The sequence below is a fragment of the Mandrillus leucophaeus genome, unplaced genomic scaffold (assembly GCF_000951045.1).
Source record: "Mandrillus leucophaeus isolate KB7577 unplaced genomic scaffold, Mleu.le_1.0 Scaffold55, whole genome shotgun sequence".
In the NCBI taxonomy this organism is placed as follows: Eukaryota; Metazoa; Chordata; class Mammalia; order Primates; family Cercopithecidae; genus Mandrillus; species Mandrillus leucophaeus.
Window position 1 is genome coordinate 4,262,872 of NW_012105919.1, and position 26,676 is coordinate 4,289,547.

Here is a 26,676-nt window from a genome sequence, read left to right on the forward strand (position 1 = left end):
AAAAAAAAAAAAAAAAGAAAAGAAAAAATACATAAAAGTTTAAAAATAAAAATAAAAGTATTATTTCCAGCCAGGTGCAGTGACTCACACCTATAATCCTAGAACTCTGGGAGGGAGGGCGAGGCAGGTGGATTACTTGAGCCTAGGAGTTTGAGACCACCCTGAGCAACATGGCAAGACCCCATCTCTAAAAAAAAAAAAAAGAAAGAAAGAAAAAATTAGCCAGGCATGGTGGCACATGCCTATAGTCCCAGCTACTCTGGAGGCTGAGGTGGGAGGATGGCTTGAGCCTGAGACGTTGAGGCTGCAGTGAGCCATGATAGTGCCCCTGCACTCCAGCCTGGGCTCAGTAAAAAGAATTATTTCCAAATGGAAGCCAAGGAGAGAGGATCGCCCAAGTCCAGGAATTTGAGTCCAGCTTAGGCAACGTAGTGAGACCCTGTCTCTCAAACTAAAAATTAAAAAAAAGGAAAGAGACTTATTTCCAACTCACAGATTATATTTAGATTAAAATAACAAATACTTAGGTACCCAGTTCTAACGAAGCATGGCACTGACTTCTGTGTTTTAATCCATCAAACCTGACAAAGTTAAAGCCCTCTCTGATGGTCCATCATTTCTAGTTATTAGAAAGCCCTTTCAGATCTAGCAGAAACACCCTGTGAAGTTCATTCCTGAGTCCTCGTTCCACCATTGGCAGCACTGCCACGTGTCTGCCCTCACCCACCAGCCACGTATGGTCTGTGGCCATGGGCTCACGTTTTGTCTCTGTGGTGCTCACTGTCCCATGGGGGGACTCCAGCCAGCTCCCTGCATCCTTGGCTCTCCATGGTCACCTGTTGCTGTCTGCGGCCAGCCCTGAGGCTCAGGCCCCAGCCCCTCTGCTGTTAGGAGTTTGGTACAGGAATAGGGAAAAGGGAGAGGGCTGTAGCAGGAGCCAGCTCTAAAGATCCTCTCCTGTTGTTCCAAGGAGTCAGTCTTTTTCTGCGGGCAAGCCATGGAAGGATTTTAAGTAGCAGAGTGACACCATCAGACTTCGGCCTTACCAGATTGATTTATCCTGCCTCAAGGGGCCCAAGTCAGGTGGTCAGGAAAGGCCTGGACAATGAGAGCGAGTCCAGGTTGCTGCAGGCTTTTAGGTGAAAGACAAGAGGCCCCAAAGACCTCTTGAGTAGAGATGAGAGGGAGGAGGGAGGAGACCTTTCTAGACCTGGTGAGTTACAGGCCATGAGAAGTGAAAAAGAAGATGGGATTAAGATTTCTGGCTCTGAGGACTGTCCTCCCAGGGCAGCCATAAGCCTAGTCCTTCCAGTCTCGGTGGTCCTTGTGGATTTCAGCTGAATGGAACTGTCCTTTGTGGCTTTGAAGGGTTATGTATCGGGGAAGAGGGACTATCTCTCACCCAAACCAGGACACCTAAAGATAGCAAAGGTTACCTGCTCCCTGGAGAAACCTGTTGCTGGGAGTGTCAGTGAGGCTTGTTAGCAAGGAATGGCCTGCACCATGGGATGCATTGGGCCACCTGGTCCCAGGGGTGCTGTGGTATAAGTGGTGAGGGATGGGGGAGCTGTTGAGAAGGACCAGATGTCCTCTCCCCACCAGGAATGGGTTGAGAGAGCTCCTGAGCACAAAGAGGAAGTTCCTGTCAATTCAAGGAGACCCCTGTGTGAGAAGAAGGATGGGAAGGCTCCAAAGGGGTTCTTCATGGCAGTGGCTTACATAGACGCTCCTGTCTAGTGTCGGGTAGGAGGGTGGCACTAATGGCTGCTGCCATCTGTGCCAGCTAGCAGCTACCTGCCCCACTCCATCATTGTTATTTATATTACCTAGGACTCTGCTGTGTTGCTGGTGCCAGCCCCTGCTGGGGCATATGGAGGTCATGGAGGACAGGGCATGGGCGCACGAGGACGCAGCTCCATCCAGCTGCTCGCCTGTGGCTTTTTCTGCTCAGGAGTCACGTTTTGGCTGGTGCTTCCCTGATCCACGGGAGCAGATTGAGGAAGGTGGTTTGACCTTCTCCTGTCTCTGCCTAGGGCTTAGTTCTTTCAGAAATGAGCATTGGGATCAGAGTAGGGAATGCTGCTCTGTTGCTATTGGGAAGACAAGGGTCAGAATTACCAAGTTCAAACCGCACCCAGATGTCCCACCTCCTACTTGGAACTCCACTCTAGTGATGGAAATGCTAGTGTATTTTTGGTCCTTTTGGCACTAACTACCCTGTTATCCTTTTCAAGTTTCTGATTCTTGAGAGGCGAGTAGTCTACCGATTGGGAGCTAGGCAGCCTAGTTTGGGATCCCAGCCCTTCTTCTCACTAGCAGCATGACCTGGGGAGGTTACTTAGCCTCTGTGCACCTTAGTTTCCTCAAGTCTGAGGTGGGAATAATATTACCTACTTAGCAAGGTTGTTGTAAGAACTAAGTGGGTTAATAGATAGATACAATGTATTTAGATAGGTATCAGTTATCTATTGATAACAATATTACCTTCTTCCCAGGGTTGTTGTAAGAACTAAGTGGGTTAATAGATACAATGTATGTAGATAGGTATCAGTTATCTGTTGCCCTTGTAACAAATCACTGCCCCAACAGAGTGCCTTAAGATGGCAACATTTATTTTGCTTGACTTTGCAGTTTGCGCAGGGCTTGGTGGAGTTGTCTTTTTGCTGTTGTATGTAGCATCTGTTTGGACAGCTTAACTGGGGCTGGAGGATCTATTTTTGAGATGGCTCCTTGATGTGGCAGAGAAGTTGGTGCTACCCCTTGGCTGGGTGCTCAGCTGGGCTGTGAACTGGGACCTTGAGTCTTCTCTCTCCACCAGCTGCTTGGGCTTCCTTACAAAATGGTCGCTCGGTTCCACAAGTAAGTGCCCCAAGAGAATAAGGTGAAAGTATTTTTATAACCTCAGAAGTCATGAGGTTCCCTGTTCTCTGTTAGTCACAGCAGTCATGAAGGCTCACCTGATTTCAAGAGGAAGAGAGACAGCTTCTGTGTGTGGAAAAGTGGCAAGGTTCCAGAAGAGCATGGAAGGTGAAAGATAATGCAGTGGCCATTTTTGGAAAATAAAATCTGCCATAGGATAGGTTCTGGCATATAGTAAACCTCAATAAATGTTTGCTACCAGTAGATTAAAATCATCATCTGCATTCCTCATCCCCGACTCCTCTTCCTTAAAGGGGGTGGTAGTACTGCATAGTGGTTAAGTGCATCTGCTCTGGAGGCAAGCTGCTAGGGGCCAAAGCCTGGTTCAGCCCTTACAGCTGTGTGATCTTGGACAGATTGCTTAACCTCTTGACAAATTTATTAAAAGATACAAACTACCAAAGCTTTCTCAGTAAGAATAGAAAACCTGAGTGGCTCTATATGTACTGAAGAAGGTTAATATGTAATAAAAACTTTCCTAGAAAGAAAACTTCAGGCCCAGATAGCTTTCCTGGTGAACGCTGTACATTAGGGAATAAATTATACAAATCTGACCCAAAGTCTTCCAGAAAATTGAAAAGGAGGAAATATTTTCTAGCGCATTTTATGAGACCAGCATTACCTTGATACCCAAACCAGCAAAGACATCACAAGGAAAGAAACATCAGACTAACATTCTACGTGGATATAGATGCAAAAAATTTAAACAATTTTAGCAAATGCAATAATATATAAAAAGGATAATACATCATGACTAGAGGGACTTAGCTCAGGAATGCAGGGTTGGTTTAACGTTCAAAAACCAATCATTGTAATTCACTATATTAACCAAAGGAGAAAGAAAAACCATATACAGACTGACTGTCCCTTTTCCAAAATGCTTGGGGCCAGAAGTATTTCTGATTTTTAATTTTTTTCAGATTTTGGAATATTTGCATTATACTTATTGGTTATTTCTAACCTGAAAATATGAAATCCAGAATGCTCCAGTGAGCATTTTCTTTGAGTGTCATGTTGGTACTCAAAGAGTATGGAATTTTGGAGCATTTGGATTTCAGATTTTCAGATTAGGGATACTCAAGCTGAAATCATCTCAAAGTAGACAAAGTGTTTGACAAAATCCAGCACCTATTCATGGTAAGATCTCACAACAAACTAGGCATAGAAAGGAATTTCCTCAGCCTGATAAAGAGTATCTACGAGAAACTTCTAGCTTACATCATACTGAGTGGTGAAAAACTGAATGCTTTTCCCCTAAGATGGGGAATGAGACAAAGATATCCCTTCTTATCATTTTTATTCAGTATTGTAAGGGAGGTTCTAAACAGTGCCATAAGGCAAGAAAAACAAAAGGCATCTGGATTAGAAAGGAAGAAATAAAACTGTCCTTATTCTCAGACAACATGATCTTCTGCATAGAAAAGCTCATGACATTTACAAAAGAGGCTACTAGACCTTTTAAGTGAGCTTATCCAGGTTGCAGGAGAGAAGGCCAATATATAAAAATTAGTCGTATTTCTGTATACTAACAACAAACAATTGGAAATTGAGATTAAAAGGCAACTTCATTTACAGCAGCATCGGAAATATGAAAGGCTTTGTGATAAATCTAATAAAAGATGTGTCAGGTCCATATACTGAAAGCTACAAAACATTACTAAGAGAAATTAAAGAAGATCAAAATAAACTGAGATATACACCATATTCATGAGTTTTTAAGATGTCTCATTGATAGATTTGGCATAATTTCAATCAAATCCCAGCAGGCTTTTTTTTTTAAGTAGAAATTGACTATTTATTTGTTTGTTTGTTTATTTATTTATTTATTTTGAGACAGAGTCTCATTCTGCAGCCCAAGCTGGGGTGCAGTGGCGTAATCTTGGCTCACTGCAGCCTCCACCTCCTGGGCTCATGTGAGTCTCATGCCTCAGCCTCCTGAGTAGCTGGGACTACAGGTGCGTGACACCATGCCCGGCTAATTTTTGTATTTTAGTAGAGACCAGTGGGGTTTCACTTTGTTGCCCAGGGTGGTCTCGAACTCCTCAGCTCAGGTGATCCACCTGCCTTGGCCTCCCAAATTGCTAGGATTACAGGCGTGAGCCACTGCACCTGGCCTGTTATTATTGAGACAGGATCTTGCTCTGTCACCCAGGCTGGAATGCAGTAGCATGATCATAGCTCACTCTAGCCTTGACCTCTCAGGCTCAAGTAATCCTCCCACCTCAGCCTCCTGAGTAGCTGGGACTATAGGTGCAAGCTACCATGCCCAGCTGATTTTTATACTTTTTGTAGAGATGAGGTCTTAGTATGTTACCCAGACTGGTCTTAACTCTTGACTTCAAGCGATCCATCCACCTCAGCCTCCCAAAGTGCTGGGATTATAGGCACATGCCACCATGCCTAATTTTTTTACTTTAAAAAAAATTTTTTTTGTAGAGGTAGGGTCTCACTATATTCCCCAGGCTGGGTTTTTATTGATTGATTGATTGATTGGACTCCTAGATTAGGGACAAAGAAATCGACTAATTCTAAAGTTTATATGGAAGTTCAAAATAACTGGGCTAGCCAAAACAACTTTGAAAAAAAGATGAACAAAATTGGAGGATTAACACTACCTGGTTTTTTGTTTTTTTCTTTTTCGAGACAGAGTCTCGCTCTGTCCCCCAGGTGGGATTGCAGTGGTGTGATCTCCATTCACTGCAAGCTCCACCTCCTGGGTTCACGCCATTCTCCTGCCTCAGCCTCCCTAGTAGCTGGGACTACAGGCGCCCACCACCACACCTGGCTAATTTTTTTGCATTTTTAGCAGAGACAGGGTTTCACCATGTTAGCTTGATCTCCTGACCTCGTGATCCGCCCGCCTTGGTCTCCCAAAGTGCTGGGATTACAGGCGTGAACCACTGTGCCCTGCCAACATTTACCTGATTTTAAGACCTGTAAAGCCACAGTAATCAAGGCATTTGAGATATTGATGTGAAATCTTTGTTTTTATTTTTCTTTTTTAAAGACAGTGTCTTTCTGTGTTGTCCAGGCTGGCTTGAACTACTGGGCTAAGGTGATCCTCCCACCTCAGCCTTCTTAGCAGCTGGGACTACAGGCTTACACCACTGTGCCTTGATGTGGAATCTTTTTTATTTTAATTTTTTTGTAGAGACAGGATCTCACTGTGTTGCCCAGGCTAGTCTTGAACTCTTGGGCTCAAGTGATCCTCCCCGCCTTGGCCTGATGTGAAATCTTTATGACCAGGAGTTAGGCAAAGATTTCTTAGACATGATATCAAAAGTATTAATCCATAAAAGAATAAATGGATAAGTTGGCCTTCATCAAAATTTGTAAAACTTCTGTTTCAGTGACCTTTGAAAGGCGCTGTTAGAAAAAAATGAGAAGAGAAACCACAAAGGGGAAAAGATTTGCAAATCATCATGTATCTGATAGACTTGTATCCAGAGTGTATAAAAGAGCTCTCAATTTAATAATAATAATAATATAATAAACAAAGAAAAAGGTGAAAGATCTGGACACTTCAAAGAAGATACACAAATGGTAAATAAACATGTGGAAAGATGTGCAGCATTATTGTTAGGAAAATGGATGTGCCTGGTCCTGGTTGCTCATGACTGGCAATTCAAGATCAGAAGGACCTTTTGCAACCCAGCAGGCCTTTGAGCCCTGTCAGTTTCCTGTCCCTTGCATGGTTGCAAGCCTTACACATTTGCTTCCTGCCAACTGTGCAAATCCCAGTATCAAAACATTAGTTTAGTTTTTTTTTTTTTTTGAGACGGAGTCTTGCTCTGTCCCCCAGGCTAGAGTGGTGGCGCAATTTTGGCTCACTGCAACCTCCGCCTCCCAGGTTCAAGCGATTCTCATGCCTCAGCCTCCTGAGTAGCTGGGATTACAGGCCATCTGCCATCATGCCCGGCTAATTTTTGTAGAGATGGGGTTTCACGATGTTGGCCAGGCTGGTCTTGAACACCTGACCTCAGGTGATCCGTCCACCTTGGCCTCCCAGAGTGCTGGGATTACAGGTGTGAGCCACCGTGCTCAGCCCAAAACATTAGATGCTTTATCTTCCTTCAGGTGGATCATTTATAATGCGGATTTACAGATTTCTCTCAGATTCACTGCTTCCCAATTAATGCATCATTTCTTCATGCTGTTATTTACTGTGTGTATCAGTAGAGTCTCAGGATTATTGTGACAAACCCAACTCAGACTCAAATGGGATCTCTTTATCAGCTTGGATTTTGGAAATTAAGGGGTAGATTTCAGGCACAGCTGAATTCCAGAGGTGCAGCTGGTGTTAGTGTTATCTCTTGGTTATTGTTTTGTTCTCTGCTGACTTCCTTCTCAGGCAAGTTTTCCCCATGCGGTGGCAGAGGCAGCCGCGAGCAACAACAGGGAAAGAGCCCCTCCTTCCTAATTGGCCCAGGAACAGTTTCAAGTTCAGCTGTCACTGGCCGGACTTAGGTCAGCAGCCATGCCTGAACCAATCCCTGGGCCCAGGGGAGACGAGGGGCTCATTGCCAGGCCCAGGTCACCTGCCTGGGAGCAAGGGGTGGAGTCGGCCAGAGCCAAACAATGTGGACAGAGAGCAAGGAGGGGATGTTCTACCCAGACAGATGGCCCAGTGTTGCTGGGGGAGGAGGGCGTGGCTGTCAGCAGGGAAGAGCAACAGATGGCCCTGCACCAGGGAACAAATCCAGTTGTTTTTAATTTTTAACTAAGTAGGATGTTAATATGCTTCCAAAAGTCAAAGGATTCAAAAAGGGTCCATCTACACTGTTCCTTATAGCCCTTGTAGGACGACTGATTTCATTGACTTCTCATTTTTCCTTCCTGTGTTTCTTTTGGTAAAGATAAGTTGATGTATTTATGTTTTCTTGTTTCCTCCCTTTTGTACACATTAGAGAGCATACTATTTGTACTATTTTGTACTTGCTTTTTTCACTTATCAAGAGAAAGGAAAACATTTGTAACGAGCTGTGCTAATTCTTGCCATTATCAGTACACAGCATGGAGGTTGATTTGAAGATGACGGGATGTCCATGTGAGCATATGAAGGGACTGCCAGGCTTTTCTTCTGCTGAACGGTGTCTTTATGCTCTTAAACCTGGGTGCCAAGTGAATCTCTCTCCTCTTCCAATGCAGATGGCGGCAGCTATGCCATCCACGACTCCCAGGCCCCCAGTCTCAGCTCTGAGGGCGGGAGTTCCCCCTCCAGCCCCGCACACAACTGGGAGATGAATTACCAAGAGGCAGCAATCTACCTCCAGGTGAGTATCTCCAGTCAGGCCCTGGCGGTTCTCTGCACCTATTGGTGGGGTGGGGCAGCCAGGACTCTGTTAGGTGCCCAGAAATTCAGTTCCAGTGGCGGTTCATGCTGCTGCTGCTGCTCGTGTGTGAGCTTCAGATTCGTAAGATGGGCTGGCTGACCTGACTGTGCTCATAGGGGAAAACTGCCGTGCACCGGCTTGTCTTCAGGCCCCTGTTTGGGGCTGTGCTAACCCCCACAATTTCTGGAGTCTGTCCACTCGGCCTTCCCTGCCACCCTTCCTCTTCTCAGGGCACACTGAGAGGCCACATTCTCGGGAGGGAATTTTTCTTTACATACTGAATGCTGTAGCTTTATTCCTGTTTAACTTGTTGCTGCTTTCCTGTTTGCCATTTTAGGATTCTTTTTTTTATTTTTTATTTTTGTGTGAAAGGTGAAAGTAATACATGCTTATTACAATAAATTTAGATACAAAAAAGAATGAAGAAACATTCACCTAAGGCAGTCACTGTCAACATTATTTCCTTCCAGGTTTTAAAAAAAAATGTGCTATAAGAATAATATATCTGTTTTCCAAAAAAGTCATATGGTATGTGCAATTTTATATTCTGCTTTTTTTTTTCTTTTTTTCTTTTTTTGAAGACAGTCTCATTCCATCACCCAGGCTGGAGTTGGATTGTAGTGGCTTGATCTTGGCTTATTGCAACCTCTGCCTCCCGAGTTCAAGCGAGTCTCCTGCCTCAGCCTCTGGAGTAGCTGGGATCACAGGCACGTGCCACTGTGCCCGGCTAATTTTTGTATTTTTAGTAGAGATGGGGTTTCACCATGTTGGCCAGGCTGGTCTTGAACTCTTGATCTCAGGTGATCTGCCCACCTCAGCCTCCCAAATTGTTGGCGTTACAGGCATGAGCCACCACACCTGGCTATTTAAATAGCTTTAAATTATATCAGGTAAATTATCCTAATTTACTTAACCTGATAATCTTGAATATTTTCCCTTATTGTAAATTATAATCCAAGGACAATCTATACATAGCACCCCCACCCCCTTACATCTAGGATTATTTTACTAGGAAAGTAAAAGAAATGGAAAGTCTAAGAAATGGAATGACCGGGTAGAAGGAATCAACAGTTTTTAGGTCCTTGATGTTTATCATGGAATCCTCTCCACAGGAAGTATTGCCTCTTTACTGACGGCCCCACTGGCGGTGACATTTTAACCTTAATCTTGCCAATCTTGTCACTATAAGATTTCAGTTTCTGGTTTGCATTAAGAGTTTGGATGAGGAAATAGACTTTTTCTTAAGTGCATTCACATCATAATTTTCCCTAATCTTTCTTATCTGAATCAGCTCTCCACTGCAAGTATTTGTTTTGTCATTTAAAAAAGATTTAGTGAAATTCAAGCCTGGGCAGCATGGCAAATCCATCTCTGGAAAAAATACAAAAATTAGCCAGGCGTGGCATGTGTACCCTCTAGTCCCAGCTGCTTGCAAGACTGAGGTGAAGGTGTCGCCTGACTCTGGGAAGTTGAGGCTTCAGTGAGCCATGTTTGTGTCACTGCACTTCAGCCTGGGTGACAAAATGAGACCCTGTCTAAAAAAAAGAAAAAAGATGTAATGAAATTTAGACATTTGTTTGATGGTTGTTCAATCGTTTGTTTCTCATACGTTCATGCAGCATCATATACACCTAAACGATTGTGTTTTGTTTCAAGTTAAGGCAACAGAATGTTTTAGGAAAATTGTCCCAAGCTCAGGCATGCTTGTTAATGATTTAGCGAGGATGTCTTTTGCACATCGCCTTCTCTGAGGCTAGATAAGAGCGTGGGATTGGTCAGAACACAGACTTAGAATGGTTGAAGCTCTAGGGATCCTGATCGTTCCTCCTTTTCCTAAGCAGGTGAGGACATTGGTAATGAAAATATGAGACTTTAAAGGGCACCTGCTAATCTTTGTAACAAGCCTCTGAGGCTGCAGTGATCATCTCCCACTTTACAGATGTGGTGACTGAGACTCAGAGGGGCCAAATGATGCCCAAGGCCACCCAGCTAGGGAGTTGCAGAGCTCCACATTTAAACTGTTTAGCCTCCAGATGATATTTTTTATTATGTGTGCTGTTGCATCACTTATGAACTGACCATGTGCATCTCCTTGAAAATGGGCCATGTATTTGTGGAAAAAAGCAGTTATGGAACAGCTGGTGTTGTATGATCATTTTAAATTGATGTCATACAGCAACATATGCATGCGGGTATGTATGTGTACAGATATCTATACATATCTGGAAAGTTGTTTAAATATTAAAGATGATTATCTCTGGCTGATGGAATTTTTACTACCTTACAAATTTAAATTGTTTAAATTATTTTACCAAAAATGCATTTTTTTAAAAAATGTAAGAAAAACTTGGATTTCTTTGAACAGTCACAGTCATTCACAGCTGTTCCTGGAGGATGAGATGGCCTGTTTTTGTTGAGACAGACTCTCACTCTATTGCCCACGCTGGAGTACAGTGGCGCGATCTCGGCTCACTGCAACCTCCTTCCAGGTTCAAGCGATTCTCCTGCCTCAGCCACCCAGGTAACTGGGATTACAGGCACCTGCCACCACGCCCGGCTAATTTTTGTATTTTTAGTAGAGACGGGGTTTCACCATGTTGGCCAGGCTGGTCTCAAACTCCTGACCTCAAGTGATCTACCCGCTTAAGCCTCCCAAAGTGCTGGGATTACAGGTGTGAGCCTCTGTGCCCGGCTCAAGATGGCCTGCCTTTTCACACTTGCCGCCAGGCTATAGGTCCTGCAGTGAGCCAGGTTGCTGGTGTGCGTGGATAATTGGCCCTTGCTGCTTTGAGGGTGTCTGGTGCCTGCAGTTTCCCCTCTTCCCACATTTTACCTGTTACCTGTTAATTCACTCATCCTCTGGAGCCACGTGCTCAGCAGTCCTGGTGCCTTTGAAACAGTACTCATTTCTATGTGGACTTGGACCCCAGGGAGCAGACAGCAAAGGCCTAGAAGTCGCTACAACTGGCCTTCCTTATTTTTCCAAATCTAGTTTATGATCAGCAGCCAGGAAACAGGGTCGATGTTCTCTTGGGTTTTCTTCAGAATCCAGTGCCATGGGTGATATTTCCATCTGTTGGCGGAGACCTCATTCCCCCCATCTCTTCTGGGACGATTCCAAGTCCTAGAGTTAAAATCTGAGCCCCCATGTCAGTGGTTCTTCTAGCGAGACCTTCATTCCTGGCTATTTGTTGGAAGAAATTGCCCAAGAAATACATTTTTTTTTTTTTTTTTAGTTATTGAAACCAGAAGCTTCCCAGGCCACTGTATGTGGCCCCCTGCCCACTGCCGTGGCCATGGAGGTGGTAGTGAAAACCACAGCCCTGCACAGAGCACAGAACCATGTTCAACTTACCCTCTGTTGACTGCCAAGGTGTTTGCTCCCGTTGACATGCCTACCCCTGCCAGGTTTGCTGCTGGGTCTGCGGTTTGCCTCAATTTTTTGCTAATGAGGAGAGCAGTTTATCTAGCTTCAGGGAAGTGACTCACTCACAGTCACTCTGCAAACTGCAAGCAGGGCCTTTCCCAGAATAAGTTTGTGAGAATGGGCCGAGCATGGTGGCTCACACTTGTAATCCTAGCACTTTGGGAGGCTGAGGTGGGTGGATCACTTGAGCTCAGGAGTTCAAGACCAGCCTGGGCCACATGGTGAAACACCATCTCTACTAAAAATACAAAAATTAGCCAGGTGTGGTGGTGTGCACTTGTCATTCCAGCTACCCAGGAGGCTGAGGCAAGAGAATTGCTTGAACCCAGGAGGCGGAGGTTGCAGTGAGCTGAGATTGTACCACTGCATTCCAGCCTGGGTGACACAGGGAGACTCTGTCTCAAAAAAAAAGAAAAAAAATATTACATAACATATAAATATATCAAAATATCACATTGTACCCCATATACAATTATTATTTGTCAATTGAAACAAGGTAGGGTATGGGGAATCCTGAATTAAGTAAATGTATAGTAGCAATACGCCACTGTGCAGCTCCTTTTTTTTTTGGAGACAGGGGCCCAGGCTGGAGTATAGAGTATAATAGTGTTCAAGTGATTCCCCTGTCTCAGCCTCCCAAGTAGCTGGGACCACAGGCACATGCCACCATACCCGGCTAATTTTTGTATTTTTAGTAGAGATGAGGTTTCACCATGTTGGCCAAGCTGGTCTCGAACTCCTGACCTCAGGTGATCCATGCGCCTCAGCCTCCCAAAGTGCTGGGATTACAGGCATGAGCCACTGTGCCTGTTCTGGGTAGCTCTTGAAGGGCATTAAAGGGTCTGACTAGGCAGGGTTATTGGCTTCCTTTTTTCTGGTAGTGTTCATATAACTTACGATAATAGCAAATACCTGTAGTGAGCTGACTGTGTGGCAGACACCACTCTAAGTGCCTTTCAAATGTCCTCACCTTTCTTCTTCACAACAGCTCCAGGAGGAAGCACTAATGTTAGTGCCTTTACTGTTAAAGAAGCTGAGCCTCAAGGGCGAAGGAACCTTCCCAACATTCCTCAGGGAAGGATTAGAAAGCCACGGCTCAGCTCATGTGGTTCCTCTCAGGCTCTTTACACTGAGCTCTATTTTTTTTTTTTTTTTTTTTTTTTTTTTAGACAGAGTCTCGCTCTGTCGCCCAGGCTGGAGTGCAGTGGCACGATCTCGGCTCACTGCAAGCTCCGCCTCCCGGGTTCATGCCATTCTCCTGCCTCAGCCTCCTCAGTAGCTGGGACTACGGGCACCCACCACTACGCCCGGCTAATTTGTTTGTATTTTTAGTAGAGACGGGGTTTCACCATGTTAGCCAGGATGATCTCGATCTCCTGACCTCATGATCCGCCCGCCTCGTCCTCCCAAAGTGCTGGGATTACAGGCGTGAGCCACCGAGGCTGGCCTCTGAGCTCTTTACACTCTGCTGGGCACTCCTAGAGGGAGAACTTGGCCTCTGAGGGGACTTTACTTCCTCCTAGGACCTTTCTTCTTTTTTTTCTTTTTCTTTTTTTTTTTTTTTGAGACCAGATCTTGCTCTGTGGTCCAGGTTGGAGTACAGTGGCATGATCTTGGCTCACTGCAGGTTTGACCTCCCGGGCTCAAGTGATTCTCCCATCTCAGCCTCCTAAGTAGCTGGCACCAGGGGTCTCACCTTGTTGCCCAGGCTGGTCTCAAACTCATGGGCTCAAGCAATCCTCCTGCCTCAGCCTCCCAAAGTGCTGTGATTACAGGCATGAGCCATGGCACCCAGCCCCTCCCCTCTTTTTTAAGAGATGGGGTCTTGCTGTGTTGCCCAGGCTAGACTTGAACTCCTGGCTCAAGGGATCTTCCCGCCTTGGTCTCTGGAGTAACTGGGATGTCACTACACCTGGCTGTCTCAGGACCCTTTGGTTCCTCCAAGTGGTTTTTAAGAAGCAGCAAGTCTCTTGAGCCCATCAGCAGGCAGGAGTGAGACTTGACCACCATGAGTTTTGCGAAGATCATTTTGATTTTCCAGCGTCTTCTGTCTCTGGCTTGAATCTCTCCTTGCCTGCTTGGGTCCTTCCTTTCCTCCCCTGCCCATGGTTCCTCCTTGGCCCTGGACAGGTCTCCAGGCTCACATGCCCACACTGCTCTCATCTTTTCAGGAAGGCGAGAACAATGACAAGTTCTTCACCCACCCCAAGGATGCCAAGGCGCTGGCGGCCTACCTCTTTGCACACAATCACCTCTTCTACCTGATGGAGCTGGCCACGGCCCTGCTGCTGCTGCTGCTCTCCCTGTGCGAGGCCCCCGCCGTCCCCGCGCTCCGGCTCGGCATCTACGTGAGCACACATGCTCCTCACATGGGGGGCTGGGAGCCACGGCTTTCAGGGCAAACGACAGAACCCCAAAAAGGAACATACTGGGAGGACAAACACTGCAAACAGACTTAAAACAGAGAGATACCAGGCGGTCATAGAGGCCTTGGGAGCCGAAATGCCTGGGTGTCCCTGCTGGAGTGAATGGCCTTCAGCCAGTCTCTCTGGGATTCTGCCCACCAGTGCATTCCAGGGAGGGGAAGTGTCCCAGGCCCTGCTCAGAACCAGTGCCCACACCTTGTCTCTGGGTGGGGAGGGCACCCAGTGGATAGTCCCACTACTCTGTCTCCAACCTCAAAGGAGAAGGCATTTGGGTGTGGTCACCATGGGAGGCGGAGATGTTTCCTGGGCAGCTCCAGCCCCTCAGATGTCCCCACACCTAGGCCCAGCCATCATTCAGTGGGGGCCAGAGCAGGTGTGGAGCTGTGCTTGTTCCCTTCTCAGGGAGTGTGCGGGAGGCATGGAAGCAGGGAAGGAAGCCTGTGCCTGTTGAGTTAGGAAGCACTCATCCAGCCTGGCCTCTGAGGCCCTCCATGACTCAGTTTCCCTTCCTGTTTCTCCTTCTTCGTGCCTGAAAGTCACAGCTCCAGCCAGTCTGTGTTTCTTCCTCTGCACACCTCCACCACTCTGTCCCCTGTGCTGGAGTCCATCTTCCCGTCCCTTCACTCTGTCAGTTCCTGCCCTCTGGAATGTCCACAGGCCCCGAACCTCCCCACCCCCGGGAGGAGGAGCTCTCCCATGTCTGTTTCCCGGAAGCGCTTGACTTCCCTGCTGGGAAGGTTTTACAGCTGAGGGTTTTCCATGTCTTGTCCTTTTGTCCAGAATGAGGATGAGAGTTTTAGGGGCTGCTCTCTGCTTGACAGTCCTTGTTTTTTTGACAATCAGATTTTATTTCTTAAGTTCCTAATTGATGCTTTCTTAGTGTCTTTCATAGATCTTTTGTAAATTACATGAAATCCCTCTTAGAACAAGGCTAGATATTAAATTTTATCTTACCTTGTTTTTCGTACTTTTTTTTTTTCTTTTTGAGACTGAGTCTCCCTCTGTTGCTCAGGCTGGTGTGCAGTGGCACCATCTCGGCTCACTGCAACATCTGCCTCCTGGGCTCAAGCGATTCTCCTGCCTCAGCCTCCTGAGTAGCTGGGGTTACAGGTGTGCGCCTCCTCGCCCAGCTAATTTGTTTTTCTTACAACTTACAAACTTCAGGCTCCTTCCTGATTTTTCATCTTTTGGACCAGCATGTCAGTTTCCTGGATATCAAGTTTATGTTTAGTTGTTTGGGGAAGGCTCCGTGACCAAGGCTTTATCTTTAGGCATGCAGGGCCAGGTTTTTGTAACTCTGGTGTGTGTTGGGAGGATGCCCTGGGGCACTTCCAGGTCCTGGGAGGATTGGGCAATGAGGAGTGGCCATGGGCTGGGCTGGCTGTGACACATCCCCACACCCTCTGGTCTCAGGTCCACGCCACCCTGGAGCTATTCGCCCTGATGGTGGTAGTGTTTGAACTCTGCATGAAGTTACGCTGGCTGGGCCTCCACACCTTCATCCGGCACAAGCGGACCATGGTCAAGGTGATGTGTCCGCCCATCTGTCCCTCCCCTTGCAGCCTTTTCTCCCATGTCACCTTCAAACCTATCTCTTTGGTACAATTCAGAATCCACCATGGACCCAGTCCATGCTTAGAGGTGTCACCCTAGGGTCCTTGTCCTGACCACGCCCTCAGCCTTGCCAGTGCCCTAGATGTTGTGGTGATGCCAGCAGTAGCTAATGTGATGGGGTGTTTAGTACCTGCCAGGCACTGGCGCAGTCACCTTGGAGAGAGGTGTGCTGCTCTCCCTGTTTTACATTCATCTGGAGACATGGGGTTCACACCCAGCTCTGCCCACTGCGCCCGGGCTCACCTGTCCCTAGTGTTATGCGTTTTCTCTCTGTGCCGCAGAGAGTGGCGTGAGTAGAAGCACGTCAAGGTGGCACTTTGTAGTGTGTAGAGCATGTGTGCCACTCTAGGAGAGTGTAGCCAAGTAAGCGGAGCTGAAGAGGAGCTGCAGGCCCCAGGATCCCTGATGTGAGTAGGGAGGGCTGATCGAGGGGGCCTGGCAGAGTGGCAGTTTTGCCTCCTCAGTGGATACCAGCAGTCATGCTTCCCTTCGGCTCATTCTCCTGGTGCCACACACCTGAGCCAGCAGCTGGAGTTTTTTTCTTCTGGGGCTGCCTGATGTTGGCAGGAAGTGCGAGAGAGGGCTGGAGAGAAGAAAAGGCCTCCCGAGGTCAGAGTGGGCGCTGCCTCCCCAGCCCCCAATTCTAGGTATGCAGGATGACGGCTGGGCTGCAGGGCCTGACGGTGCTCCATGCCTGCCACCCGCAGACCTCGGTGCTGGTGGTGCAGTTTGTCGAGGCCATCGTGGTGTTGGTACGGCAGATGTCCCATGTGCGGGTGACCCGAGCACTACGCTGCATTTTCCTGGTGGACTGTCGGTATTGCGGTGGCGTCCGGCGGTAAGGCCCGGGTTGGAAGCTGGGCAGACAGTCACTATCCTGGCATGGCCTGACCTCTGGGCTGGTGGGGCAAGAGCTTGTGAGTCAGTTAGTGATGACGTCGACCCTGCATGCTGGTGGGAGTACACACACACTCACTCTCCCTCTGCCATTCCACCCACGCACAGGAGAAGGCGATCTTCCTGCCGCAATGTAGGTTTGCGGCCTCTGGGTCCAGGGCTTTTTCCCATCTTTTCTGCAGCCTTCCAGAGCTGCTTCCTCGCTCTATGTGTGTTATCTACCCAAATGCAGGCAGCTCAGCAGCATCCATGTGACACAAGCAGACTCTTCTGCCATCTCCACTGAGGCTGTGGGACCAAACTCAAACCGGACCAAGCCTCAACTGAGATTTATTTTGGGAGACGCAATCTGGAAAATTTCTTGGCTGGTCTACTGTTGCTGAGAGTGGGCTTGTAATTCATTCTTTGTGCCCATCTGCAAAGCTAGAAACAGGACTTGTCCTTGAAACAGGCCCAGTGTCCCAGGACTAAGTGGCCGTGAAATGTCTTCATGCCTTCCACATTCTGCTCATGGAAACTGACCTTTGCGCCCAAAGTGATGCCCTTGGCCTTCTGCTCTGTTCCCTGCTTGCAGGGCACTTGCCTCCTTGGGCCGTCACCAGGTGGAGGTGGCTGTGTGCTACGCCTGCCCCAGTTCTTCCCCGCCACCCACTAAGTGGGGGTCTCAAGCCACTTTAGGAAAAAATGAAGCATGATGTCACACCAGGGTATGGCAGGGTTTAGTATTTCGAGTCAGAAGCACTAGGCCCCCATCTCAACAAGGAGGAGTCCCAGACGGCCCGCCCCAGCTGGCACCTCCCCTGAGCTGGCCCATCTCTCCCCAGCAACCTGCGGCAGATCTTCCAGTCCCTGCCGCCCTTCATGGACATCCTCCTGCTGCTGCTGTTCTTCATGATCATCTTCGCCATCCTCGGTGAGTTCCTACTTCTCAGGCCTAGGCGCACTCAAAAAGCACCTTCACAGTGCATGAAAAATTATTTTGGGCCTGGCACAATGGCTCACGCTTATAATCCTAGCATTTTGGGAGGCCGAGGTGGGCAGATAACCTAGGTCAGGAGTTTGAGGCCAGCCTGGTCAACATGGTGAAATCCAGTCTCTACTAAAAATACAAAAATTAACTGGGCGTGGGTGGCACACGCCTGTAATCCCAGCTACTTGGGAGGCTGAGGCAGGAGAATTGCTTGAACCCGGGATGCCAAGGTTGCAGTGACCTGAGATCGTACCACTGCTTTCCAGCCTGGGCAACAACAGAGTAAGTGAGACTTTGTCTCAAAAAAAAAAAAGAGAAGAAAAATTATTTTGACAGTGCGTTAGTCCTTTTGGACTGCTATAACAAAATGCCATAGACTGCATGGCTTATAAACAACAAAAGTTTATTTCTTCCTGACTGGGTGGCTTATAAACAACAGAAGTTTGTTTCTCCCTGTTCTGGAGGCTGTGAAATCTGGAAGTCCAAGGTCAAGGGCCAGCCGTGGGTGTCTGGTGAGGGCCTGTTCCCTGATCCACAGGTGGTGCCTTCTGGCTGTGTCCTCACGTGGTGGAAGGTGAGCGGCAGCTCTCTGGGACCTCTTTTTTTTTTTTTTTTTTTTTTTAGATGGAGTCTCACCCTGTCACCCAGGCTGGAGTGCAGTGGCGCGATCTCAGCTCACTGCAACCTCCGCCTCCCAGGTTCAAGTGATTGTCCTGCCTCAGCCTCCCGAGTAACTGGGACTACAGGCACCCACCACCACACCCAGCTAATTTTCGTACTCTTAGCAGAGACGGGATCTCACCATATTGGCCAGGCTGGTCTCCAACTCCTGACCTTGTGATCTGCCTGCCTCAGCCTCCCAAAGTGCTGGGATTACAGGTGTGGGCCACTGCGCCCAGCCTCTGGGACCTCTTTTATATGGGCACTAATCCCATTCGGGGGGACTTCACACTCATGACCTCTTCACCTCCAACAGCCCCCACCTCCTAACACCCTCAATTTGGGGATTAGATTTCAACGTAGGGATTGGGGCGGGGAACACAAACATTCAGACCAGAGCAGGTAGTTTCAGAAATTCAGAAAGATTTTAAAAATACGCCAGGCATGGTGTCTCATGCCGATTGTCCCACCATTTTGGGAGGCTGAGGCAGGCAGATCGCTTGAGTCCAGGAGTTCGAGACCAGCGCGAGACCCCATCTCTACCAAAAAAAAAAACAAAAACAGGAATTAGCTGGGCATGGTGGTGTGTGACATGCTCCTGTGGTCCCTGCTACTCAGGAGGTGAGGCAGGAGGATCACCTGAGCATGGGGAGACAGAGGTTGCAGTGAGCTGTGACGGTGCCACTGCATTCCAGCCTGGGTGACAGAGCAAGACCCTGTCTCAAAATAAATAAATAATAATAACATGAACACCCATGGACCTACCATCCAGTTTAGGAAATGAAGCCTTAGAATAAAATGGAAGGCACGTTTGTGACCTTTAGTGATCATGATTCCCGCTTTCCCCAAAGGTACCCACTGTCCTTAGCTTATCATTCCCATGCACTTCTTTATATTTTGTTTCACATTTACGTTTCCCCAAGTGACAAAGAAATGATAAAGCTTTACATACTTAAAAAAGTCTCTAAGTGGTTATATGAGTGTCGACTTCTACACATTGGTCTTTCGCTCAATATTGTGTTTTTGAAATTTATTCCTGTTGATACATGTAGATGCCGTATATTCATTTTCACTGGAGCGGAGCAAGTATGCCAAAGCTTGTTAATCTGCTCTTCTGTTGGACGTTTTTCTTATCACAAATCCCACCGCAGTGAACACTCCTGTGTGTTTCCTGGTGCTCACGCTTGAGAGTTTCTCGAAGGCACTTGCCTGGGCCCTGAGAGACGGCAAGCTTCAGCTTCACTGGGTACAGCAGGGGTCACAGGCTGCTCATTCAGGAGGGCTTGGTTTTTCACATGGAGCTGACTGTGATAGCCACACAGAGTCACAGGGCGTAGACCTTGGAAGCCCTGGTACTCAGCTGGGAAAGCCGAGGTCCTTTCACCAGGACTCCGCAGATGGTGAAGACAGTGGGACTCCAGAGCCCTGACTCTGAGGCTAGAGCCAGGCCCCACCCCTCCTGGCCCTCATGACTGCCTTGTCCTGAGTCATGGCTCTCACTTCCTCCCACCCGCCATCCCACTCTTGGTAGAATTTTGTTTGTGCTTCTCCAGGGGTAGGGCTGATTTCCCCTAAGGGCAGAGTTCCTCCCTTTTCCCACTCAGGATGTCAGGGACTCGGGGAGTGGTCCATTCCTGAAGGGAGGAAGTGAATGGCATTCCCACCCTGGGACCCTGGCTGCAGGGGAGCAGCGGATCCCTCTGGAATTTTACTCAGCTGTCATGATCTCAGAACCTAAGATTGCAAAACAGCAGCCTGGATTCCAGATCCAGCCTACAGATGGGTTTTGTTTGGTCTGAAAACTTGGAGCCAGCATTTTAAAATTAGATTTTACACAAAAATACAGACTTCCCCTCTTTTGAAAGAACAGAGCTGATAGTGCCCAGCACATTGCTGTAGAGCGGCAAGCGTCTGGTGCCTGCAGCCCTGCTCCCTTTCAACACAGCATGCATTCTTGGGGTGCTGTGGTCCCCAACAGTCCCTGCTGCTCTTCCTGACCTGCTGCATTCATTTGCCTGTATTTGCCCGGTCCTTTTCACACCAGGTTTTGGGACCTCTGCTCTAATCCTTTTGTTTATCTGTGTTTCCACCCGCTTCTAGGTTTCTACTTGTTCTCCCCTAACCCTTCAGACCCCGTAAGTAATTGGCACATTTGTCTGTCTCTTCTTTTATGGAGGACTTTTCCCTCAGACAGGGTCACCAGCGTGACCCTGTAGCCATGTGGGGAAGGGGGGCCCTGCCTGGTTTCTCATCATAGCTTGTGTGTGCACTGCACGTGGGAGTTCCCGTCACTCAGACTTGACCACTTCCTTCCTTGAGAGCTGGGGATCCCCTTTTCTGTCCTTCAAAGGGGTGCCGCCAGGATCAGGTTTGGACCGTTGAAATATTTTGGCAGAGGAGTAGTGGTGGAGAGCCAGACGAATGGCCCAGACATGTGATTCCCTAGAAAAAAGTCCCCCCAAGTCAATAGTCTGCTTCTGCCAGAAACATCAGGTGCAGGAAAGGGGAGGCCTCTGGACTGCGTATTTGCTCTTTCCTCTGCCTCCCTCAGGGATTCCTTGAGAGATGCAAGAGCGGGCGTGGCAGGGTGCGCCAGGTGGCCCATCACAGCCTGTTCCTGGCGGCCGTGTGCTCTTGGCTAGTCCCGACCTCTCCTCTGCCCCCTCTTCCGTTGCAGTACTTCAGCACCCTGGAGAACAGCATCGTCAGTCTGTTTGTCCTTCTGACCACAGCCAAGTAAGTGCAGACTCTGCCTTGCCTTTGGTCCTCTGCTGCTGCCCTGGGGTCTCCTCCTCTTTTCTGCAAAGTATATTCCACATCCCAGCACAGGCAGGTGCTGTGGTGCCGTTGGGAGATGGGGTTGGCCCACTGAGCATGAAGCCCAGGGGTGAGAGTAGGGGAACCGGGGTTGGAGGCTGGGAAGGCGAACAAGGAGCTGTCCTCTGCAAGGCATGTGCTCTGAGAGGATGGAGACAGGCAGATACAGCACGCCGGGTCACCCTCTGCAAATACAGTTTCCCAGATGTGATGATGCCCTCCTACTCCCGGAACCCCTGGTCCTGTGTCTTCTTCATCGTGTACCTCTCCATCGAGCTGTACTTCATCATGAACCTGGTGAGTGACTGTGCCTCAGGCTATATGCTGAAGCAGCCTGCCCCTACCCACACAGCGCTGGGCGCCATGGAAGTGGAGAAGTGGGGACTGCTTTCCGCCTCTCAGGGCAGAACGCTGGGGCAGGAAGTCCCAGACTCATAGTCAGGTGCAGTGTTGCAGGGAATGCCCTGTCAGGACTTCAGGAGTTCAGCCAGTTGCTGGGGGTGGCATCCTCACCAGGGCAGTGCTGCTGCTGCTGATAGTGCTGGATGTTAAACCCAGGCGACCCTGGGACCTTTGCATTCTTACATCAGAAATAGACAGTTGACCCTCAGTGTCCACAGGGATTGTTTGCAGGACCCCTTGTAGGTGTGAAGATCCACAGATGTTCAGGTCCCTTGTCTAAAATGGCAGAGTATTTGCAGATAACCTGTGCACATTCATCCTCTCGTATATTTTAAATTATCCTGCATTACCTATAACACCTAATACAATGTAAAAGCTATGTAAATAGTTGTTATACTGGGCCGGGCAGGATGGCTCACGCCTTTAATCCCAGCATTTTGGGAGGCCAAGGTGGGTGGATCCTTTGAAGTCAGGAGTTCGAGACCAGCCTGGCCAACATGGTGAAACCCTGTCTCTACTTGCGAAAATTAGCTGGGTGTGGTGGTGGGCACCTGTAATCCCATCTACTCGGGAGGCTGAGGCAGAAGAATTGCTTGAACCCAGGAGGTGGAAGTTACTGTGAGCCAAGATCATGCCATTGCACTCCAGCCTGGGTGACAGAGCGAGACTCCGTATTAAAAAAAAAATTGTTTTACTATATTGTTTAGGGGATAATGACAAGAAAAAGAAGGCTGTACATGTACAGTACAGATGCAACCATCCTTTTGTTTTTGGAATATTTTTGATTTGCAGTTGTTTGAATCCATGGATGCAGAACTCACAGATATGGAAGGCCAACTATATTATAATAACTGTAAAAGCTGGCATTTAGTAAGCCTTAGCCACTTGGCACTATGCAAAGTGCTTTACATATAAGGATGAAATAATTTAATAAATAAACACAACCCTGAAGGTAGTGAGTATGGTTCTCGAAGTGCAGATGAAGAGACTGAAGGTCAGAGTGACAGTGTGATTTGCTGACGGCTGCATAGCTTGGAGTAGCCAGGCCAGGCCCATTCCAGAGCCCTGTTCCTAACCAGTCTGTTCAGTTGCACTCACATGCCAGAAATGTCTTGTGTATTTCTACCTCATTTATCAGGAACCATCAGAAAATCCAGTATAGAACACATTTGTGAAGGAGAACATAAAGCGCCTTTGCTCAAAGAACTTTGAGAGTATTTGTGGAGGCACAGACAGCCGCCAGGAATGTCCCAGCCATCATAGATCACATCCGACACCAGGCTGTTAGGCCGGTGCTCAGACCACACAATCCATGGCAGGACTAACGGGAAGAGGCTTCTGATCGAGTCTTGTGTTTATTTTTATGCTTCCGCAGAGCATTCTCACACCAGTCACCACAGTCAGGCCCAGTATAGAAATGAAAATCATCTTCTCCAGGTAGACATGTGAAATCTAAAAAATTTTAAGTCCTTTTTTTTTTTTTCTGAGATGGAGTCTCGCTCTGTAACCCAGGCTGGAGTACAGTGGCGCAGTCTCGGCTCTCTGCAACCTCCACCTCCCAGGTTCAAGTGATTCACCTGCCTTAGCCTCCTGAGTAGCTGGGATTATAGGCATACGCACATGCCACTACACCCGACTAATTTTTGTATTTTTAGGAGAGACAGGGTTTTGCCATGTTGGTCAGGCTGGTCTCGAACTCCTGACCTCAGGTGATCTGCCCAACTCAACCTCCCAAAGTGCTGGGATTACAGGTGTGAGCCACAGCGCCTGGCCAAAATTAAGTCTTAAAAAGGAGAAAATATATTCTTGTTTTAATTCCTCAAAACCAAGAAGAAATATGTTGAGTACTTCTTTGTGTTTGATTTAATTTGCAATATATTTAGAGCTGTGAGAATTTAGGGCAACAGTCAACAAAGTACGGCCTGCTGGCCAAATTTGGCCCACAGCCTGTGTTTGTAAATACACAGGGACACAGTCATGCCCATTTGTTTATGTATAGTCTGTGGCTGATCACATGATATGACCACAGGTTAGTAATTGCAGCAGAGATCATTTGGCCTCCAGAGCCTAAAACAGTTGCTGTTGAACCCTTTACAGAAAAAGCGTGCTGACCTTTGATCCACAGGGAAAAAATGGGGGACCAGTTTGAGGGAAAGGACCAGAGAGTTTCCCTTAAAACATTTTTAAAGACAGAGAAAGTGTTTCTAAAAAGGATTCTTTCAAGTTCTTCCCCCACCTTCCATCCCCCTCTGATAAGCTAACTTTGGTATTAGCCAACTCTAGAACGTTATTTCCTTGCTTGCAGAGCCTCTCACTCCCCCTTTTCCTGGGCCACAGATGAAACAGTGAAGGAGAAGTACAAAGAGGGCAGGGGGAGGAAGGGTACTTCTGGCTCGGAGGTCAGGAGGGCAGTGGGCAGGCAGCCTCCTCCTGCCACTGGCCAGAGTCAGACTGGGCTCAGAACCCAGATGCGCCCCTCTTGCTACTCTATCCTCCCCTGGCTTGCCCCTGCCCAGCCTGGGACAAGCTGGAACTGGGGAAGGGAGTGTGGGAAAGTGGAGGGGAACCTGGGAAAGATTGAGTAACAATGCCTTCATGTATCTGAAGAGGGAAATTTACAAGAGGAACAAAGGGCTTTCCTCTGTTGAGACTTGGGAGACCGACTTCCTACCCCATGAGGTGCAGGCAAAAGGGTCTCCCCAGGGCCTCTCTGGGTTGGCTGGATGAGAGCCCTGCCTAGATGATGAACCCATGCCCCCCTGCACCCCCTGCCCCAGCCACTCACGGCCCTGAACCAGGGCTCTGTGCTTCTCTCCCACAGCTTCTGGCTGTGGTGTTCGACACCTTCAATGACATTGAAAAACGCAAGTTCAAGTCGTTGCTACTGCACAAGCGAACCGCCATCCAGCATGCCTACCGCCTGCTCGTCAGCCAGAGGGTAGGAGCCATGGGCCAGGGAGGGGCTTGGTCCCTGTCCTCCCTCCCTTGCCCAGAGCAGCCCCTAAGCATGGCCAGGCCAGCGACTTTAGAAACCAGGAGCCCTGCCCTTGGAAGAATGAACAGAGCTGGAGTGGATCTGGAGTGGGTGCCCCAAGGGAAAGGGAGTAGTCTGGGTTCCACACTGCTCCTCCCTCTCCCCCAGAGGCCCGCCGGCATCTCCTACAGGCAGTTTGAAGGCCTCATGCGCTTCTACAAGCCCCGGATGAGTGCCAGGGAGCGCTATCTTACCTTCAAGGCCCTGAATCAGAACAACACACCTCTGCTCAGGTAAGAGCAGGTGCCTGCTAGGGGCAGCGTGGCCAGACAAGGCATTCATGTCTAGAGTGAACCAGGGCATGTGAAGGCCATGGAGGTGGGCAGGCCTATAGGCTTGTCGGAGACTTCAGTTTCCTCCACAGAGATGTTTATCCATGTAGACTTACAGACTGGATTCACCAGGATTCCTTTTGCAAGTGACAAAAGTCCAACACAAATCCAGTTCAAACTGACTTGAGAAAAAAGGAGCTCATGGAGTGGACTGGTCCAGCTGCTGGCCCTCGAACCCCCAGTGGGGTGGGATAGTCCCATGTGAGCCAGGTGGACAGAGAGGGGTGGATATACTTCCCCCATCCCCTGCACACACCTGGCTCGGCTGCAGAGAACTGACCCTAGATCTCCAGGGGCAGGATTGGTCTTCCAGGCTGTTGATGACCAAGCCCTGTCCACAGCAGCCTGCTATGGAGCTGAGAACAAGCCCTGTTCGAGCTGAGCTTGCAGTCCCAGGTGTTACATTAAGGCCCCTGCTAAAAGGCGAAGTTTCTGTCCTCGTAAGAATCCTAGTACTCCAGCAGCTGCCTCTCCAGGGCACTGACACTGTCCGTAGTTAGTGCAGTCGGTGGAGACTAAGTGGATTACGTATTCGTAGTACCTCAGGGTCAGAGGAGATCCAAACAATCGCAGGTAAAGGATCCCCCAGCACTGCTGTGCTGGGACTCACACGGTGTCCCCTCCCTTCCTCCTACCCTCACCCTGTAAAGGTGTCCATAGGCAGGCAAGTAAGAGAAGCAAAGCTCAGTGGAACTATGTTCTGATATTTTGTCCCTTTTTATTTTGCTTTTGGCAGCCTAAAGGACTTTTACGATATCTACGAAGTTGCGGCTTTGAAGTGGAAGGTGAGTTCTCCTCTGAGACCATAGAAGGAGTAGACAGACAGGTCCCCAAGTGGGGCAGTGAGAAGCAGGGACACCCCAAGATCCAGCTCTCTCCCTGCTACAGCGGCTCAGCCCCCAGCTTGGTATGGTACACTTCAGGGATCACAGGTGGCCCCCAGCCCCCAAATCTGCCCTCACATTTGTGACATAGTGTCATGGTTAACAGCACCCAATCTCACTTAGACCCCATTAGTCACTGTGTGACATCAGGCAGGTTGCTGAACCTTTCTGAGCCTTGTTTTGCCTGGGAAGTGGCATAATGATAATCCCTACTGACAAAGCGAATTTCAGGACTATACTAAAACAATGCCTCTGCATGGCACATTGTAAATGCTTGGTACACACTGGCTGGCTGTGTTGTCATATAGATCCCTGAAGGTTAACATTGTTCCCCAGTTTAGCAGGGTGAACAGGAAAGGAAGCCAGCATCCTGGCTCCAGGGCACGGCTCTGGTCCCTGACCCTGACACCCTCCCTCTTGGTCCTGTTGTCTACCAGGCCAAGAAAAACAGAGAGCACTGGTTTGATGAGCTTCCCAGGACGGCGCTCCTCATCTTCAAAGGTAAGTGGGCTTGAATATGGCAGGTGTTGGCAGCTGGGAGCTGATGGAAGTTTTCAGAGACCACAGAGGAGCATCTGAGGAGAGGTTCAGACAGGTGTGTGTGTGTGTTTGTCTGAATGTGTGTGTGAAGAGACAGCGTGATTACCCCAGCAGGGAGGTAAGCGTGGTAGGAAGCAGATTAGGAGAGAAATGGGTAACTTAACCCAACCAAAATGGGTAACTTAACCCAACCAAGACATTTGGGGAATTTTTCTTTTTTCATACAAAAGCAAAGATATTCATTGAAGAAACTTGAAAGTGAGATAATTAGAAGTAAATGGAAATTTACCACCCAGATAACCACTGTTAATTCTCTGATGTGTTTCCCTCCGTGCCGTTTTTCTATGCATTTTTAAAACAATAGGGTGACATTATATATTCTATTCTGTTATCTACCTTTTCATCCAATTATATATATATA

The 26,676-nt window shown here is 48.3% G+C and overlaps 1 protein-coding gene across 4 annotated transcripts in view; it reads left to right on the plus strand.

Annotated features, from left to right (window-relative positions):
- Positions 1-26,676, plus strand: part of TPCN1 (two pore segment channel 1) — an 82,434-nt gene that overhangs the window by 39,014 nt on the left and 16,744 nt on the right. For all 4 annotated transcript variants that reach the window (XM_011997919.1, XM_011997918.1, XM_011997917.1 and 1 more), the window contains 12 exons: positions 8,068-8,192; positions 13,851-14,027; positions 15,519-15,632; positions 16,427-16,557; positions 17,441-17,529; positions 20,347-20,381; positions 20,924-20,982; positions 21,261-21,360; positions 24,287-24,403; positions 24,608-24,732; positions 25,568-25,616; positions 26,153-26,216. In XM_011997919.1, coding sequence (XP_011853309.1) covers positions 8,068-8,192; positions 13,851-14,027; positions 15,519-15,632; positions 16,427-16,557; positions 17,441-17,529; positions 20,347-20,381; positions 20,924-20,982; positions 21,261-21,360; positions 24,287-24,403; positions 24,608-24,732; positions 25,568-25,616; positions 26,153-26,216 — 1,185 coding nt within the window. The remainder of the gene's footprint in view (positions 1-8,067; positions 8,193-13,850; positions 14,028-15,518; positions 15,633-16,426; positions 16,558-17,440; positions 17,530-20,346; positions 20,382-20,923; positions 20,983-21,260; positions 21,361-24,286; positions 24,404-24,607; positions 24,733-25,567; positions 25,617-26,152; positions 26,217-26,676) is intronic.